The 18599-nt window shown below is 38.9% G+C and overlaps 1 protein-coding gene across 6 annotated transcripts in view; it reads right to left on the bottom strand.

Moving 5' to 3' along the window:
- Positions 1 to 18599, bottom strand: part of ARHGAP29 (Rho GTPase activating protein 29) — a 59880-nt gene that overhangs the window by 17888 nt on the left and 23393 nt on the right. For 5 of the 6 annotated variants that reach the window (XM_035333881.1, XM_035333883.1, XM_035333884.1 and 2 more), the window contains 3 exons: positions 11660 to 11803; positions 2535 to 2631; positions 2078 to 2150 (listed from right to left, as the gene is read on the bottom strand). In XM_035333881.1, coding sequence (XP_035189772.1) covers positions 2078 to 2150; positions 2535 to 2631; positions 11660 to 11803 — 314 coding nt within the window. Of the gene's footprint in view, positions 1 to 2077; positions 2151 to 2534; positions 2632 to 4614; positions 5961 to 11659; positions 11804 to 18599 lie in introns of those variants that run through there. The other variant, XM_035333885.1, reaches the window with a different exon arrangement.

Raw genomic sequence — 18599 nt, forward strand, 5'->3', positions numbered from 1 at the left:
AGATTTTATTTTAAATTGAACTTCAACCAAGCCTGTTTTCCCATTGCCCAAGAACTTGTAACCTGTCAGAGGCAAAACTCTGCAAACAGCACACTTTGACATTTTATTCGTCTCTTATTGCGCTTTCAGACCTACATAATGTCCAATAGCATTCCAATAGCTTGTTGAACGATGAAAGGTCACACATGCCTGTCTCACTTCTCCCAATATATTCTAAAGCTCTTCTGTTTTTAATTAAGACATATCTGTTTCTACCTTGTACTGCTGGTTGTACTACAAGGACTAAAATGAGAATAACTGCACTTGCTAAGAGGGGGTATATATATCACTTAACTTAAGCCTTCAAGCTGAATGCCTGAACTAAAGAATGTAGGTGCCCCTGTAGTCAAAAGCAGCAAGATCAACCCCCTCACTCTGAAGCCTTAGAGCAATCCTCAATAGCTTAGCTAAGAAGGCCTTTAACAGGCAATTACAAGCTTTCTCCTAAATTAACCTTCAAACTGTTTATACATTAATTTCTCTCAAAATGCTATGCTCTAATCTTTAAGATACAGCTAGCTGCTATGTTTGACCAGTGAACATACAGATCTGAAGGAATGAAAAGTTAATACAGCTACTTAAATATTTTGCACTTAGCTCCTCCTAACACATCTACTAGTTAGCCTCCAAATTACTTTCTGAATTGCAAAACAAAGTGAAATGCTTCATCTGTTAAATACTTGTCTGAATGCAATGCATATGTATTTAAGAGAGATTTCCAACAAAGTGAACCATGTTATTCTACCTGCTCCAAAATTTAAATTTGTTCTTTTCCACATTAGGGAAAGCAAATGACACTACATAAAGGAGACTTTAAAAACAAGCTGGTGACTTCTGGAGAAGCTAGACTAGAAATTCTTCATGTCACTAGACCCTAATTTTTTCTTGGCTTCCACCTACCCCCACATTTAGACACATGACCATCTCATTTCTTGGGAATATATTTTTGCATTATGCAGCCATTACAGGATTAAAAAGCAAACAAATTCATCACCTTCCTTCTGCTGGTGAACTAATCATCTGAAACAGCACTTGTTCAAATAATTTCATCTATGTTACTTGAGATGCTGGCTTCTATGCTATTTTATTTCATATTTTTCTCAGCAACCTAACCCTCATGTCCTTTGAGGAGACTAGCTTTGTAGCAGCTACAGATTTAGAAGAATTTCCATGACTGTCCATCTTATTCTCATGTGTTAACAAGCATAGCGTAAATTTAAAAAGACTATTTCTCAGCCATAACTGCACAGCACTTCTATGATCAAGCCTGTATGAAGGAATGCTATGTCTTAAGTACATATCAGTAAAACCTAAAAAAAAAAAAAAAGAAACTTTTTTTTAACCTTGCTACAACTTCGCTTGGCATACACACTTTTGTTACATTAATCTGAATTGATTTACCTGCAAGCCTGATTCGACATAAACAAAAATTCAGAGTTGCATGCGGTACTGAGCGTTTTTTAAATCTCACCTTCAGAGTGTTTAACAGGGAGTTTAAAAAAACTAATATTTTTCTTTGACTACCTATAAGTTGACACTGCTATTTTCAGTTCTCTCAGTGAATTGTTCAAACAGCTACAGCACAAACTGGGCTCTGGAAGAACAAAAGGTTATTTTGTAAGGAATAACTGTTTTTAAAAACCCAAAAGACGTCATTAAATCTCAATTTAGAATCTTGATCTGACACGTCTATTCCAGCTACTCCTGCATGCAAATAATTCATTTCATCAAGTATCTTATTATAAAGTATTTAGCTTTTTTCACTAAACCAATTTAAAATATCAAGTGAACTTAGAGCAGGTTATCATTTATCCTAACACTTATGTGCTAGCCCAGTTGAATCATCACTGGCATTGAGAACAGAGAACATGTATGAGTACTTGAAACCCTAAATACTATTTTTTTCCATGGGTTTAATCTTATTTTCACACTCAGAAGACTTCAAGCACCCTAGACCCATGATGCACAGAGTTTCAGTGGAAATTAAAATCTCCTTTAAAAGATATGATTTCACATGCCAAGAAAACGTTTAGCCTACCTGACTTCTCCGAGATACAGGAAGTCCCAGTGACGAGCCATTGTCTACATCTCCCATAAGGAAGTCTGAAACACTACCAGAAAAACAAAGAGCTGTGTTACTTCATTAATTCACCTATGTAATTTCAAATCACTGAGAACAAAAATTCAGATCATCTCTCTAATACTCTTTAAAAGTTCTGCAGAAGTATTTTCAGAAGTAGTTTTGAATTCCCTGCAATTTCTATACCATGTCCTACCATTTCTATACAATCTATTTCCATCATGGCTTCCCTTGTTAAGAAAAAAACAAACATCAAAACAAAGCAGAAAAAGTATTCTGAATATGGTCAATTTAAATTCATTTATCAGTCAATATTTGGTTGTAAGAAAACAAAAGGCTTTTCTGTTGTTGTTGTTCAGATCTTAATTTGATTCAGCTCCACTGAACTCTTTACAACTCTTAGATTCCAACTTACACGTTTCCAAAGGTAAATGCCAATGTTTCAATGGAAGTAAATATTTCACTGAAGAATTCTCTCTTGTTTTCTTCATTAACTTCTTTGAAGTTCACCGCTTATGAAAAAAATGAAAACCAAAGGGTGAGAGGTGGGGTCAAGAAAGTTCACTGTGCCTGAAGACAAGTTTATACAGTCTCCCATAGAACAGGCAGTTGTATACCTCTCAACAATTTCAAAAACACATTAAAAATTCCAAGAACTTGAAAGGAAAGAAATGACTGCCTTCCAGATGCTTCCCACAATGCAAACAGATTACTCTTACATCCTACATCTTCCTACTAAACAGGAGTTTTGTGCAGGAACACGACGGTAATGTTGGTGGAAGAGGTGAATAGTTAAATGTCAGCAAGCATCAAATCAAACCACAGTAGTGACACCATCATAAAAGAGCTCACAAAAACAGAAACAAAATATTTGAACAATTGCTTCTTCCTTTCTGGCTAGATACTTCAGAACAGGAGCAGCAGTTTATGAGGGTCCCGCCTCCATCTGCATGCAATCCTGTGTACACCCAGAACGTGGGGTTTCTGTTTTGGAAAACAAAGCTACCAAGAAGTAGCATCCATTGCTAAACACTTCAATTATTAGCTTCATAGTCTGGCAAAACCCCACAGCCTGTTAGAAGTGTGGAAGAAGCAAGGCATAGCTATCATTGTTTCGAAATAGGAAAGGGAACATTTTGGACAAACTAGATGATTTGAACTGGTAACCAAGAAGAGTAGTTAGGCAGGCAACACTAACCCTTTAACAGGCTTCCATGACAAACTGGAATAACGTGGAGACAAAAGGAATGATTCATTCCGAGTTTCTATTAATACAACTGCCAGACAAGGGAGAGGACAGGGAAAGGAGAAGACAAAAACCACTACATTTTAAATCTAGTTTCCAACCCAATTCCTAAATCATTGGTGACAGGGATTTTTTTTTTTTGTACAAAAGTCAAATACACCCCCTTGAGCCAAAGCTGAGCCCTTTTCATGGAAGTCAGTTTCACATGGGGAGCCGTGACAGTCCCACATTAGCATTTTTAAATGCTTGATTTTATTTAAGCAATATACTCTAACTACATGCCTAAATTACTATAAATTATATACTGTTCCAGAAATCCTGCAATGACACACACAGTTATTCACCCCTTTTCATCGCTTCTATTGTGATTTTATTAATTACTTTTTGCAAGATCTGTGACTATTAACCCTCCATACATCTTAAGTACTAATATGGAAATAATCAACTGTGATGACTTCTGAAAGTAGCAAAAAGTAAATCACTTTATTCCATTATCCATTCTATGCACATTTTCTTAACAAATTAATGTAACAGACTTTAATCTTTAAAAGCATTCAAGCTTCCTGCCAGGTGCCTAAACCCCAACGGGTAACAAAATCTGCTCCCCCATAAGAACTTTTCCTTTCATAAAGGAAATCTAAACTAGTAAATTAACACAATTGAATCCATTCCTTTTTACACAGCATGCCAACAGGCCTGACCAACATTTCTATAACAAATATTTCTGTACAAAGCTATTACATAAAATATGTATTCTTCTTGAGGGCTATTTCCACAATTACTTGCAGACCTGGAAAAATGTGTTGTAATAAGCCTACAGCAATAAAAAACACCACGTATTACAAAAATGTTAATAGTCTCTGTAGCCACAGTTCCCTGCTAAATTAAGGCTTCTCCCACCTCTTCATTCTTCTGGTACATTATATTAAAAAAAAAGTTTCTGGCAGCTTTGTTTGAAATGAGACCCAAAACACCACAGTTTTAAACAACTTGGTAAATACCAGAGGATTTTTTTATACACGTATTTTTAAAATTCGGGTTAGTGGAAAGTCTCAGCTTTCCTGAGATAACACTAATTATAAATCTAAACTTTGCATTCCAAATCAGTAAACAACAACGGCTATTACGAGATCCATTGATTAACAGCCACTAATGACTAGAAAAATCCTTTGAGTGCCAGCATGACATGCAAACTGTTTCAAAGTTAAAAGGAACTGACAAAAGCTGACTGTATGTTCAAAACACTTACCACTGAAATATTCAGATATCCATTAGCTGCAGAGTCTTCAGAGAAAGAGCTATTCTTTCACTTTGCTAACAAGACATTAATGCAGAAAATCTCTCCCTAAAGAAATGCCGTCTGTTTCGCTCTGTCTTCCTTTTCCAGAAAGGGTTTTATAAAGCTTTACGTATTAGTCATTTCTTTTCAGGTTCCATAGCAAACAGAACAACAAATCTCAAAATTTTCAGTTACCACTTCTCCTCCACAGCAAAAAATAATAATAATAATATAATAATAAAAAAAGGTTAGCCCAATCTCCAATTCAGCTAGATACAAACAGCTTTCTTCTAGCTTATAACCGCTGGAACGCTGATGGACTTAACATCTACTTTAAACCATGCACGCTCTTTCCCCAGGACATCCTGACTGCACACAATAGCTACTGACAACAATGAACTATAGTAATATTTCCATGTCTGGAAGTGACAGCTATCTATCTATAGTTGTACGCATTTCAAAGTGAGAATGCAACGTAGCAATGCTTTTAAGTAAGACTTCAGATTCCACATGACAGGCTTTTAAAAAAATTATATGGTAGCAATACATTAAGATCTAGAAGCTTGTACCTGAACTGCAAACCTGGCTTGCATGAAAGTGTGTCTTTATTTCCAGTGCTAGCAAAACTGTCTTCAAACTGAGGCGGGCTTGGTATCCTCATGAAAATGCCGCTAAACACTGCAGAGTTTCCATTTCTGGGTCACGCTCTCTAAAGCTTTCTGAACCAAGCACAGAAGAGACTGGGGAACCAGCAATTGCTGTGGAACTTCAGGAAGCTGCAATCCCACGAGCTGGACTGAGGATACTTAGGCAAAGTTTTCTGAGACTCTGCAGAAGAGGCTGTCAAGCGTCAAGACCAAAGTGCGACCAAGGTCATCAAAAGATTAAGCTGGGACAACTCAGAGTGGCTACAGCACACAAGCTCCTGCGCTGCTCTCTCATCCCCTGCCAGTCCGGTGAGGCCAGCACAGCCCAGGAACCCAGGGGACATGCTGGAGACTGCAGCAGTTTGTTCGCTTCCTCCTTCCCCCTCCCAGAGACATGTGCAGGACTGGATGCAGCAAAGCTACCTTGCCAGCTACGTGCAGAGCCCAGGCAAGTCTAAATAAAGTACAGGCTGCGAGTTTCTCTCTTTGCTGATCAATTTTCTCACACCTGATAGGCTGAGATGGCAACACCACCACCCACTTCCTCAGGCAGGATATTTCAACCCATGCCTCACCAGCTGACTTTTAAGCAGCAAGTCAGAACCAACTTGCTGATTTGTTGGACCAGAGTATCCCTGCAATCTATTTGCTTTCCTTAAACTCCCAACAGCTTTCAAGAACATTTTAGAATTGTTTCAAAAAACATAAAACACCAAACAAGAAAACAGACAAAACTAAAAAACAGATGCCCCCCTCAGATGAAAAGTATTTAATGCTTATTACCTATCATCACCCCAGTTCCACTTTGAGCTCTCTGTGCCATAAAATTTCACCCACCTGTAACTACTACCAGGTTTGACAACACCCCTCTAGCTTACTCCCAGTACTTACAAGTTTGAGGAACTGTTTCCTACACACTCCATAATAAATTTTGCTTTGAATTTACACCACAGATACATCAAATTGAAATGACTTCACCCTGCTAGAGGTGTTTAACTTTGACACAGAGCTATAATAAGAAACATATCTAAACCAGGAATTCCTAAGTGCAATTTTCAGCTTTACCAGGAATCCCTTTTTATTCTAGGAATTCAATTAAGTCAAGAAATGCAATTTAGAGCAAAATAACATTGCAGCCTTGACTTCAGCATGTGATCATGAGAACCATGCACTTTGTGCTGTCTGTGGCCGTCAACAATTTAAGGATACTGAATGGGAAAATAACTACAAGTATGACGGTGTGCCAGACTGGGAAGTGGCTTCCAGAAATAGGAGTCTGAATCAGTTCCAAGTGAGAAGCTTCAGTAAGTCTCAATTCTTCCAGATCAAGTGAGGTGTTGTTTAAAAGACACTTCACAAAACACACAAGCAAGCATGCATGAGGAGTACAGTCCAAGCATAGAGGCACAGTGAACCACGTTAAGTCCACGCTGTATCAGCTGAACGTTCCTGGGGACTGACAGGATTCACTCCAGAGAACCGAGGAAGTTAGTGGGTGTTACAGCTGGACCTATCTCAACAATTTACCAAAGGTCTTGAGATTCTGAGGATGTCCCTGCTGACCCAGGAAACTACAGACCTGTTAGTTCAACCTCAGTCACTGGAAAATTTATGGAGAAGATTATTCTATGTGCTACTGAAATGCATTTAAACCACTAAGCTGTTATCAGGCATAATCTACATGGGTTAAGGAGGGCAACTCCTGCCTTCTTAATTTGATATCATTCTAGAACAAGGTCACCTGCTTGGTGGATGAAGGGAAGGCAGTTGATGTGGTCTTTCTGGACTTCAGTAAGGTCTTCGATACTGTCCCTCACAGCATCCTTCTGGATGAATTGTGCAACTGCGAGATGAACAGGAGGGCAACAAAGCTGGTAAAGGGCTGGAGGGCATGTCCTATGAGGAGAGGCTGAGTACACTTGGGTTGTCTGGTCTGAAGAGGAGGAGTCAGAGGCACGACCTCGTTGCTCTCTACAGCTCCTGAGGCAGGGAAGCCCAAAAGGAGGTGCTGGCCTCTGCTCCCTGGGAACTGATAACAGGACATAAGGGACAGCACAAAGTTGCGCCAGGCGAGGTTCAGATTTGGCACAAGGAAGAATTTCTTTACCTTAAGGGTGGGTGAACACTGGAACAGGCTTCTTAGAAAGGTGGTTGATGCCGCACACCTGTCAGTGTCAAGAGGCATTTGGACAATGCCCTCAACAGTATGTTTTAACTGTGATTAGCCCTGAAGTGGTCAGGCAGTTGGACTTCATGATTTTTGTGGGTTCCTTCCAACTGAACTGCTCTATTAAAGGTCTAACTTGAGAGAACACGGCTGTTGTTTTTTTTTTCCTTCACATTTTCCTGCAGCCTCAGTTTAGAATGGTTGAGTCTGACATGATCTGTTCTGCCAAACATCATTCTCTGTAACAAGATTAAGGTAACATGCTACATAATTAGTTTCTCCTTCAACCTGTCCAAAAGGTTGAAAATACCATTAGGTATTAAAAACGTATCACAAGCCTGATTTCCAACTCTTCTCCCAATCACTGTTTCTAAAGTTACTCTGATTTCTTTAAGAACAAAGGCAATCATTTGTTAAAATCACCATATGTCCCTGTGTAAAGTTCCAGATACAATCTAGGACTGAAAACCTGGCATTCTGCAGATTCACAGAGATTTTTCAAGAACCTACAACAGTTAAGTTTCTATTCCTGAAAAGGGAAAAAAATAATCATGTGTAAATCCCAAGTTGCTGTTGTTTCATCGTCTTCTATATAAAGAACATGAGAAATTTTCTGTGGCAGGTTAAGCTTCCTAGTCATAAATTTGACTACAGAGTGCTTCCACATCTTTTTATAGTTCTGTCCTCCAGTGACAAGAAGCAGATGATTCAGATGAACTTATTCCATAATGTCACATTAACACAGCCTGGGAAGACAGAGGAAAAAGGATACTACTTCTATCCTACTGAGTCCTCTCATTCTTGTAGCTTCCTGTTTATCCAAAAGTTACATTGCTTCCAGTGAAATAACCACAGATGAAAACCTGTGAACTCGTGTTACTGACAGGCCACTGTAAGCAAACACAAGGTCTGATATGATTACTATTCACTGCAACATGTGATATTTTTACTTCAATTTCCTCCCTTCCAGCAGCAGTTTACTTCAGTTTGAACCCAGACACTGAGTAACACAATGCTCACACAAAAACCAGCTGTGAGAACCGAACAGGTGCTGAGGAGAGGGACAAGCTGCCCTCACATTTAGTACAGATGATGCTGCGGGGGGGGGGGGGGACGACACACGACACAGTTTCATACAACAAAGGTTTTGCTGTTCTCTGAGAAGACTGCAGGAACAATCTGAACAAGCTGAAGCCCTGTAACTGCCCATTTCCATCTCCAGACCTGAGGAATACTCTAAGTGGCTGAGCAAACAACAGTAAGTGATACTAAAGTCTTCATGTACATGTTGTTTGTATCAAAGGCTACAAATACTGAGGCAGGACTGATGGAGACTATGGTCTTTAGCTTCAGCCCAGGCTCCATTTCCTTGGCAATTAACTTGGGAACTGCACAGTGCCAGGTCACACAGCGCAGGATCAGAAGAATGATGATTCACCACAGAGCAAGCTCATGTTTGCTTTAGCCAAAGAATAGTCAGACAATTTATGCCAACTTCTCAATTCTAGGCCAGTTGAATGTATGCTGCTATGAGACAGATGAATAACTCCATGAGAAACTATTCAGAATGCTATTAAGAGTAATTTCACACCACAGTCTTTTATTCTATCTGATAACCTATTTATATATTCTAACTGGAAGAACGCATTTGTATCAGATCAGCACTGTGCACCATACAATCACCATAGCAGGAGTCTTGAAGCTAGATTTTCAGTACTGTTAAACTACAAGAAAACTATTCAAAAACTAATGCAACCTGGTGTGTGTCAAAACTTGTACTCAATTCCAGCTCAAGGCCAAAGTCCAACTGTACCAAAATCACCCGCTAACTTGCTTTTTCTTTGAGAGGTTTCTCATCACACAAGATCATATTTAAGATAGTTCAAGTGAGCTGTGGCTGAACACACACTTTTCAGACATACCTCAAGTAGTGTCTTACAACTTGACCCACCTGAATACATTTGCCAGAAAACTGGATGACATGACTCTGCTGCTTTTGCTTCAAGTGGCATTCTTAGAATAAAGAATGTTTACTTCAAAATTCAGTACTTATACAACATGCAATAGTTTTCCTAACAGTAATTTCTTTCCATCTAGGAAATTATGCAATCCTCTACATATATAGTTCCTGATAACATATTAACAGTAAGTGAACTTAACTAGCTGCTAACATTGAGGTTTTTATTTGAAGTGCAAACATATTAAATCCTGTTACCGTGAGAAGTCAAGAAGTATTTGTAAGTATCTGTATCACCATAAAACAGCCTAATACAAGTTATTTCTTCTGCTCATTATCCAGAGAAATGAATGAATCCTAAAGTAACTATTCAAAGAACAGCTACTCATCAAACCAGGCAGAAATAGATACCTGTAAGAGACTGTATGAAACACCAGTACACCTGACCAGGGTTCAGTGCTATTGAAACTCAATGATGGAACAGAGTGTGAAAAGATGAGGGAATAACTATGCATGGTATCGGATTCAGAAAATTACAAGTACTCTGAAGGATTTGATTAGAATTTGGAACATCCCGGACACTCCCCCTCGCCCAGTATCAAAAAAAAAAGACAAAAAATGGCACTTGTTATAAAGAAGACCAACATATTTATGGGATCCATCAACATCACAACCTCACAAGAGGATGAAAATAATCCTACTGCTTTACCCAGCAATGGTATACTCAAATGGCATAGGAATTGGTCGCTCTGGGGGCACTGCATATCAACAGCAATCTTGAAAAAGCACATAGTCCAGAAATGATCAATATCATTGCAAAAGTTTTTGGAAATGGGATTTAGTAAAGGTTGACATAATTTGATTTGCTTGTGTATCTTGAGTCAGTTCTCCTCAAGGTTGTTCTAACTAAAGAAAGAACAGCTCGACATTGCCGTGTCCAACAAAGGAATCTTACCATAACACTACAGCATGGGAACAGCACGTCTAAGGTGGCTGTAGAGTTACGTTCACTAAACATTTAACCTATTCTCATTGATACATATCTGATTACAATTTCACTCATGTACTTCAGTCTTCCAGAGAGCAGCCAGGCAAACAACGTTTCAGGGGTACCCTCTTTTTCCACTGCTACATACAATGCTCTAAAGCAAGCCCAGAGATTGCAGAGTTACAATCCTGCAATCATATCAGATACCAGGGAGACCTAGAGCACATTCTACATGCAGCCAGAATAAAATGCAAAATGGGCTGCTAGTAGCTGCCATACTCCAGGATCAAACAAACAGCTAAAACTACCTATTAATATAAAGAAGCTAGGAAAAGCCTGGAAGAATCCAAGATAGAGGAATCAGGCAGCTAAACACGTTAGTATTTTTACTGAAATTCCTGCTTCACTGAGTTGGCAGTATATATTCAGACATACTAACATGAATTAGGAAATGAGGAAAAAACTAGAACAAGGAGAAAAACTAAGCTAGACATCTCTGATCGAAGACGTTCCACATGATTTAACACAAGAGGTGCAGATTTAACCCTACTGAAAGTGTTCTCCATGCCACTGAATAAACTGCTTGTTCCACAGGAATATACTGGATTTATTCCAGAACAGGGAGAGCTGTAGTCAAAAGCTACACAGTGAAGAAACAGCTATGATTTACCGGGCTGGAACAGTTGTATGCTACACCATTGGTATTTGTCTGACACACAGAAAACTGTAAAGGCCAACAACAGAAAGTATTAACATATATGCCTGCAATCCTTTGTTGTTACCTTTACCATGCTTATGATCTGTTTTAAGGAATTTATTTAAGAAGTGTTAGGCCATTCAAACTTGGATTGCTCATTTAAATATTTCTTCACTTGATATAAATCTAAAACCATCCCTATAAATTCACACAACTCAAAGACTTATGGCAAATCTCAGTGGATAAACCTGATGTTTATCATTCTGAGATATTATTCTGAGATAAAGGTAAAGAACAGATCAAGATCAAAGGTTTGTGCTTTTAGAATTCAGTGTGGTTTTGCAGCTAGCTTCCTTTCAACAGAATTTTATTACAACAGGAGAACAAACTATTTAATATTACATTTCACTTAGAGAAGGTATATTAAACATGTTAATGTTTTGCTATTAAAAAACTTGTTTCTTCTGTATACAAAGAACCCCAGCTAAAACTCTAAGCCATAGTCAAGCAAATCACTCATTAAATTTCTCTCTGAATTTAAAAGGCATTATTTCCTTACCTTTAACTTTTGCAATAACTGTTCCAGCAGCACTAAGAATATCAACTGAGTTTAGAGTCTGATGTTTATTTATCACTGCTTTTAGAACACGCAGCAACTCTCCCAAGCGTTCGTGTACTACCTGATGCAGGCCATCTCGATTTTCTGAAAAAAAAAAAAAAAAAAGTAAATGAGAAACTATGTTAGAACAGTGAATTAATACCCAAACATTACATTGAAAACTACTTTGCTGATATTTGGCTGCACTGAAGTAGGCCATATGGAAGCTGGGCATGCTTGAAACAGGGAAACTGTTAGAAAATAGGTTATACTCGCATTTGCCAAAAGTTTATATGTAAATGACACGCCACATTGCAAGTGAAGTCATTTTCAAAAAAAAAAAAGTCAAGTAGGAATAATAAAAAACTTAAAACCCATGTTAGGGATTATACACCAATACCCTCAGGCTTCTGAATTAAACCAACTTCTTGTGGCATTTGATCAATCACCATTTTAATAATTACATATATTCAAAAAACAGATACAAAAAACATAAATTCCGTGTCACTTCTGTATACTCAGAATTAAACAAAATAAATTTCTGGCAAATGTTGGTTAGCTTTTAACACATAAGTCTTAAGCATCTTTAATACATAGGCCTAGATCCAACAAAGGTCTGTCTTTGGGCATGTCAAACCAGATAAAGAAGTTGAAAACCAAAATATTTTCTGTAGAATTTTCCAAGCTAGGAGAATTCTCCAAAAAGCCTACACAGGACAACATACACTCCTTTCTACAGCATATTTCTCCTGCTTTGTGCCTCTGCCTTCAGTCACCCTCCCCCCCCCCCCTTTTTTTTTTAATAGTTCCTGTTGTATACATTGCACAGGTTGAACCACAAGCTCTTCTGCTCTGTTACAGAAAAGGTGCTGGTGCACAGAATAAAGTTTCACATGCATGAGAGTGCTGCGTTGCAAGTTGTGGTAAAAAGCTTTCAAAGTCAGGAAAGTCTAGCTTATGAAAAAGAAAAAGAGGATCTAGTACAAGCTGACTCACTTCCCCATAGAGTAGAAAGGAATGGCATTTCTGTGCTGTCTGTGGGCATGATAACAAACAGGTCAATACAGACAATTTAGTACAGTGCAAATTGATCCAGTATTACTTGGAGCAAATTTGAGCCATTTTATTCTGACTACAAGACATTACATTCAGGCCAGAAGTACCTGAATTTTCTAAAAAATCGGCAAAGTACAACACGATACATCAGTACCATCTATCACTACTGTTGTGTGTAGGTGGGGAAGACTATCAACAATACTGCATTATATCGCGTACAGAAGTAAATTTATACAATCCCCAATAGCGAGCCTTCTAAGGATAGCTATGTTTCAGGCTTTATGTCCCTAGATGTCCAGTATCAGGAGATTTTCTTTAACTCTGGCTGGCTTTTACAAAGGAAAAACCTTGACTCAGGAAGTGCACTAAGGCAAAACATTATCTACCCTTCACTGGCACTTTGCATGTTTTTTCCTGCTGAAGGGGGGTAGGAAGCTCTGTATCCTTGACAGGATATACAGAAGACCAGAAAAACCCATCTCACACAGCCATAAATTAAGCAAGCTGTATGCAATTTATTAAAGAGAAACCTAGTTGTATCTTCATCTTCATTTACGTTTATACATCCCGTGATTTTGAACTGACAAGGTAACAGCGGACAACAGCAGAAAGTGTGAAGAGACTGGTACAAAAAATGGCAAGAATCAGTACATACACATTAACAGTGGAAGTAATTTATGACAAATACACTTTGATCTAAAGGCTCCAGGTTTGAAATTTAATATGAAAAGTTATCCAGGCTTGAAACAACAGTAGTGGGAGTTGGGACACTGGATAAGAGGTGACTTACAGGGTCTGAAAGAAGCCTACAGAAATCAAAAAAGGCATCAAAACAGTGGATTGAATCAACTGCTTACCATCTCTGTCAGTTAAGAGCAACACACCTCAGAAGATTAAACCGAGTAAGCCGGAGTCAAAACAAGAAATGGTGATTCTTCACGCAAGAGACCTGCATAATTCCTCGCTAAAACACAGCATTGACAAAAGCTCACATGGAAACAAGGACGATTAGCAATGGTCTGCACCAGTGCACTATCTGACCAGGACTGCATCTCTCATGTAGCCAAGATGAAGGCACCCAATCTTCTGATGGACACACGTCCACTTGTGGCCAGAGAAAAAAAACATCAGGTTATGATCAGGTGATCTGGAATACCCATGCACATACGCCATAGCCAGGTCCTTTGGGGACATGGTGGGCAGACTTATGGTCCCATAACACGTATGGGAAGGCAAACAAGGCAGGAAAGCAGGCAAGGCAGTCTACTGACTGCTCCCAGATCCTCAGGAAGGACGGCATTACAGACATATGACAAACTGGACAAGTTCCTCTGCAGAGTTCAGTATGATCTGCAAATACAGGCTTGTTATTACGGGATAAAATAGCCTCTTATGGTTCCTTACAGGTTGGGGAAAAAAAAAAAAAAAAGAAAAGAAAGTCATCCAGAAGGCTAATTAAAGTACTTCTGATACCAAGATGCAGTTTCTGAGTATTAACATTTAATAGCTTCCCAGACTGGCAGAGCTGGGGAAAACAAGCAGAAAAGGGGAGAGAGGGAAAGGAGGTATAGAAAAATCTCAAAGGACACAAGCCTCTTCAAGTCTGAAATAGAAGCGGTAAGCTTCAAAGGAAAACACATGTTGAAAACAACTGCTGAGTTGAATTAGAAGTTTATCATACCATCCCAGAGAAACACTATCACTAAAAGGCATTCAAGCATGAAGTTAGTTATTTACTCTCAAAAGCAAAAATCTGGCTACACCCAACTGAGATTTCTTTGTATTCCACCACAGTATTATTTGTTTACAGAATAACAAACATTGTTTCTGTGCCTGTGAGGACAAAAGGACCGTGACACAAGGAGTGATCAGGGAAGGGGCAGAAGCCATCAGGAACTACAGTGACCCCGCACTCTGCAAGTGAAACTCAAACATGCGCTAATAGAAGGATTTCCTGGTCGTGACAGATTTATAAACCTCAGGTAGTAAAAGAATCTAAATATACCAGATTAATAAAAACAGTTTCAATACTAAAGAGTTCCCAGAGACCAAAACAACGCTAGAGCAAACACTGTTTACAGTGAAAAAATGCATGAGGAAATGTAGCAGCAATTGCTCCTGCAGCAATCCAATCTGACTTCAGTAGTCACAAAACTCAGAATTTACTTTCAGTTTTTCTGTTCTTTCTTGCCTCACTGTACAAGTTCATTTATCTACATGAAGGCAAGCAGGAATTTCTTCCAGCAATGGATACTATGTCAAGTTTAAAATATATATACGTTGTTCTCAAGCTTGATAACATCAATTCCAATACCATGAAAGACTAGTTAGCACTCTGGACCAGAGCAACGCAACGGTGTTGGTGGCAGAGAGGACACACAAGTCCAGCTGCTTGCCTCACTGATGAGTCTGTTGGAAGTCTTGCTTTAAGAATCAACCAGCCCTCTCTGCCCGGAAAGAAAAGAGAGCTCCTAAAAGTGAACAAAAATGGCTTGGGAGAGCTTAGTAGTTGCTCTGCAAATCTTCTGTCACTGGGGTTTAACACATCAGTTACTTCAGCTGAAAAAAAATTGATTCCAAATGTAAAGGCGACTGCAAGGGAAGTGTGTTCTGCAGAGGCAGAAAGATAGGACATAAAAAGCTTGTTTTCAAAGTTGACAAACCTACATTAAGATCTTACTTGACAGCATCAACTCACCTGCAGAAAAATCTAATACACAAGGACGGTAGAGCAAAGTAGCTGGCCTGACCAACAGGCTTTCCACCTGAGGAGCACGCTGTTCTGGCATTAGCCTCCCACTCCTCGATGGAGTGGTCGTGAATGTGATTGAAACAGCTACCCTTAGTGTAAAAAATATGCTACCTATTTTAATTGTAGATATTTCTCAAAGGGAAGCCCTCGTTTAATAAACATTAGCTAGCAGTAATGGCCTTACCGCTATGGATTCATCCAAAACAAAGGAAGATTTGCTAATCAAGCTTGCCAGCGCCAGTCACCCTCCCTGCCAAGTCAGGGCTGATCACAATACACATGGTTGGGAAAAGCACTGCTGTGTCAGTTGGCTGGCATTCTTTTGTCTGATCCGATTTATTGTTGGCCCAAACATTTCTGAAGCCGTTTATTTCAACTAACGTTTGCCAGGAAAAGTTTCAATGTGGACTAACATAGAGCTGTTCCCCTGCACTGCCACCACCCACCCTTCACTGCTGTTCAGACCCCTGCAAGGGACATGTGCCATCCTGGTCACAGCTGTTCCACCTAGAACATCAGCACTTTCTAGCAACAGCAAACTCATCGTCTACCACCCAACTTCCAGAAGCCATGAGATAAAAGAGGCCAGTTACACAACTATTGTTATGCCACAGCTAAAAAAGCTCATTTAAAACTGAAGCTGGTGACAGTCATTTGTTTGAAACTGAAACCGGTCACAGGCCGTCTAGATAAAACAGCTGAGAAGTAACACATCTGTGAAAAATTCTTGGAGACAGGTTACACGCGAGACATTCAAAGCAAATAGTCCAGTGAACACCACATAACGATATCCTGCTTTCCACACAAAGCTTATTAGAAACAGAAAATTTGAATTATTCTAGTACGTGCATTTCACTTCTTGTATTATCAGCGTGGAATAACACACCATGCATTCTTTCTAGAGTCACACAGACCAGACTTTGAACTACGAGGGAAACACATATACACTCATCTCGCATGTCATTAAAATTTTATTGTAAAACAAGCTAACCTGTGTTTTTTTCACAGTTTATCTCCCTTCACAAGTATGATTTAATGTTTTGTCTTTGATAGGGGTCTAATATGAAATAACTAACTAGATCCACAGAAGCTGTTACTAGTTCAAGAAAATGACAATGCAACTGGGTGAGAACACAAACTCCTCTCTTATCTGAAGGATTCAGACAGATTATGTTTGAGTACCCAATGTTTCAATCTGCAAGGCCAACACCTTGGCTAAAAGACCGCCATCTCTTATTTACCAAAATTCTCATTTTTTGCATCACAGTAATCCACATTCTGTTTCTGTTATGTTACTGAGAAAGTTTAAATGGTATTGCTACTTATGTCACTGAGATTTAATAATAATAATAAAAAAAGAACAGTTTTAGAATGAAGCTAAGAAAGAAAAGACAACATTAAGCTAGAGTTGTGTTACTGTCAGGTTCAACAGTGCCCATGTTGTGTACTAGGAAACTGCCAGCAGTCAGTTCTGAACCCCATCCAAATGGCTATGAGACTTCCCAATGAGCATCACAGCGTAAGCAAAACAACCATACAGCAGTGAACTGTGTGGAAATCACCTAATTCATATATCCACAGCTCTGGGAGACAGCCTCAGATTAACCCGTTGTTTTATTCCTGCCTTTCCTCCTCCCTCTCTTTAGCCCCACTAACACTCCTGGCAGCCTGCCCTACTTGTCTGATCTGACAGAGGTCACTATCAGTCAAAAACCTCAAGATCTAAATCAAAGCGTACAGTTGAAGTGTCTTTTACACAGTGGGCTGACCACATGTACAGCTGACCTTTATCAGTGCTTTTTATTCTAGTCTCTTGGAAGCTTTTGTAACAAAATATACGTATCAGCTAGAAGTGATTTTATTTAATTGTACAAACATAAAATGAACAAATTTTATTTACTGCAATGACAGTGTAGGTATTTTATTTCTTGGTGGCCATGGTTCCGGAGGTATGAGAATAACAGCAGCCTTAGCTATCATTTATTCCTTTATTTGGCTGTATAAACATGCTGCAAATATAAAGAACAAAGCATTTTAAGTAACTGAAAAACAAAAACTCAAAATTCTGAAATAATTTATCCTAGAATCTTGTAGTGTTAACATCTCTAGAAAGACTGCAAGCTGCCAGTGGCACTAGGGAAGTCATCATGCTTTAGCCTCATTTTATGGCACAGAATTAGAAGCTACCTACCTCTCCTTTCAACATCAAGAAACCGTAAAGGGGCTGGTGACAAGCAACCTATCTTTAGGTTTGTCCAGTGCCAGAAAATGCTATTGCCACACAGCACAGAGTGCTGACTAGTCATAAAGCAGCCTGAGGCTGTTCAAAATGGTAAGGGGTTAATCATTAGACACCACCTGAATGTACCTCGAGCTTGATGCTAAATCAGCTGCCTGTCTTCTCACAGCTGACAGACTACTGGTGAAGCTGGCAGAACACCCTGAAATGAGCCCAGAGTTTGTATTATGTGCTCTGGCAAGTGCAATAAATACAAGCATGCACCCAGATCAGTTTGGGTATTATTCATCTGCTCCACCGATTTTATACCAAATTAATTATTGTTGTTCTTCAGCAGCTGGCCTGAACTTTAGGAAATCTTATTTTTCAGCTACTTAAGAAAGTCACAATTTCTACAGTAGCAATGCCTCCCCTCTGAGCTATGCAAGCCAGTGTGAATGGTTTAGAGAAGGGCAGGAGAGGTGGCAATCAAATGAAGTCTTTTTACACAGAATGAAACCCAGGACTTATAGCTACGAATCCTTCAAAAGTCAAAGTCTATAAGCTATATTGTTAAAGCAAATCAGGTGTTGCTAACTGTATTTTCATTCTTTTTTTTTTTTTTTTTGTCAGAACAATTGTAAATGGATTATTTATTCTCCTTGGCTTTGAGCCTTGTACACCTAGGCTTTCAAGATCCATCTCTGACTACAGTTAGTTTATTAAGTTTCATTGGGAAATGAAACAACTATTCCTATTAGCACGCATTGAAATTAGATCCTGTATATTTATAAAAATCTTCATTTCTGTGAAATTTGTACTTTCACATATACTGCTACAAAACGAAAGCTGTAATTGCTGTAGCACAGTCTCAT

The sequence above is a fragment of the Oxyura jamaicensis genome, chromosome 8 (genome assembly GCF_011077185.1).
Source record: "Oxyura jamaicensis isolate SHBP4307 breed ruddy duck chromosome 8, BPBGC_Ojam_1.0, whole genome shotgun sequence".
Classification (NCBI taxonomy): Eukaryota; Metazoa; Chordata; class Aves; order Anseriformes; family Anatidae; genus Oxyura; species Oxyura jamaicensis.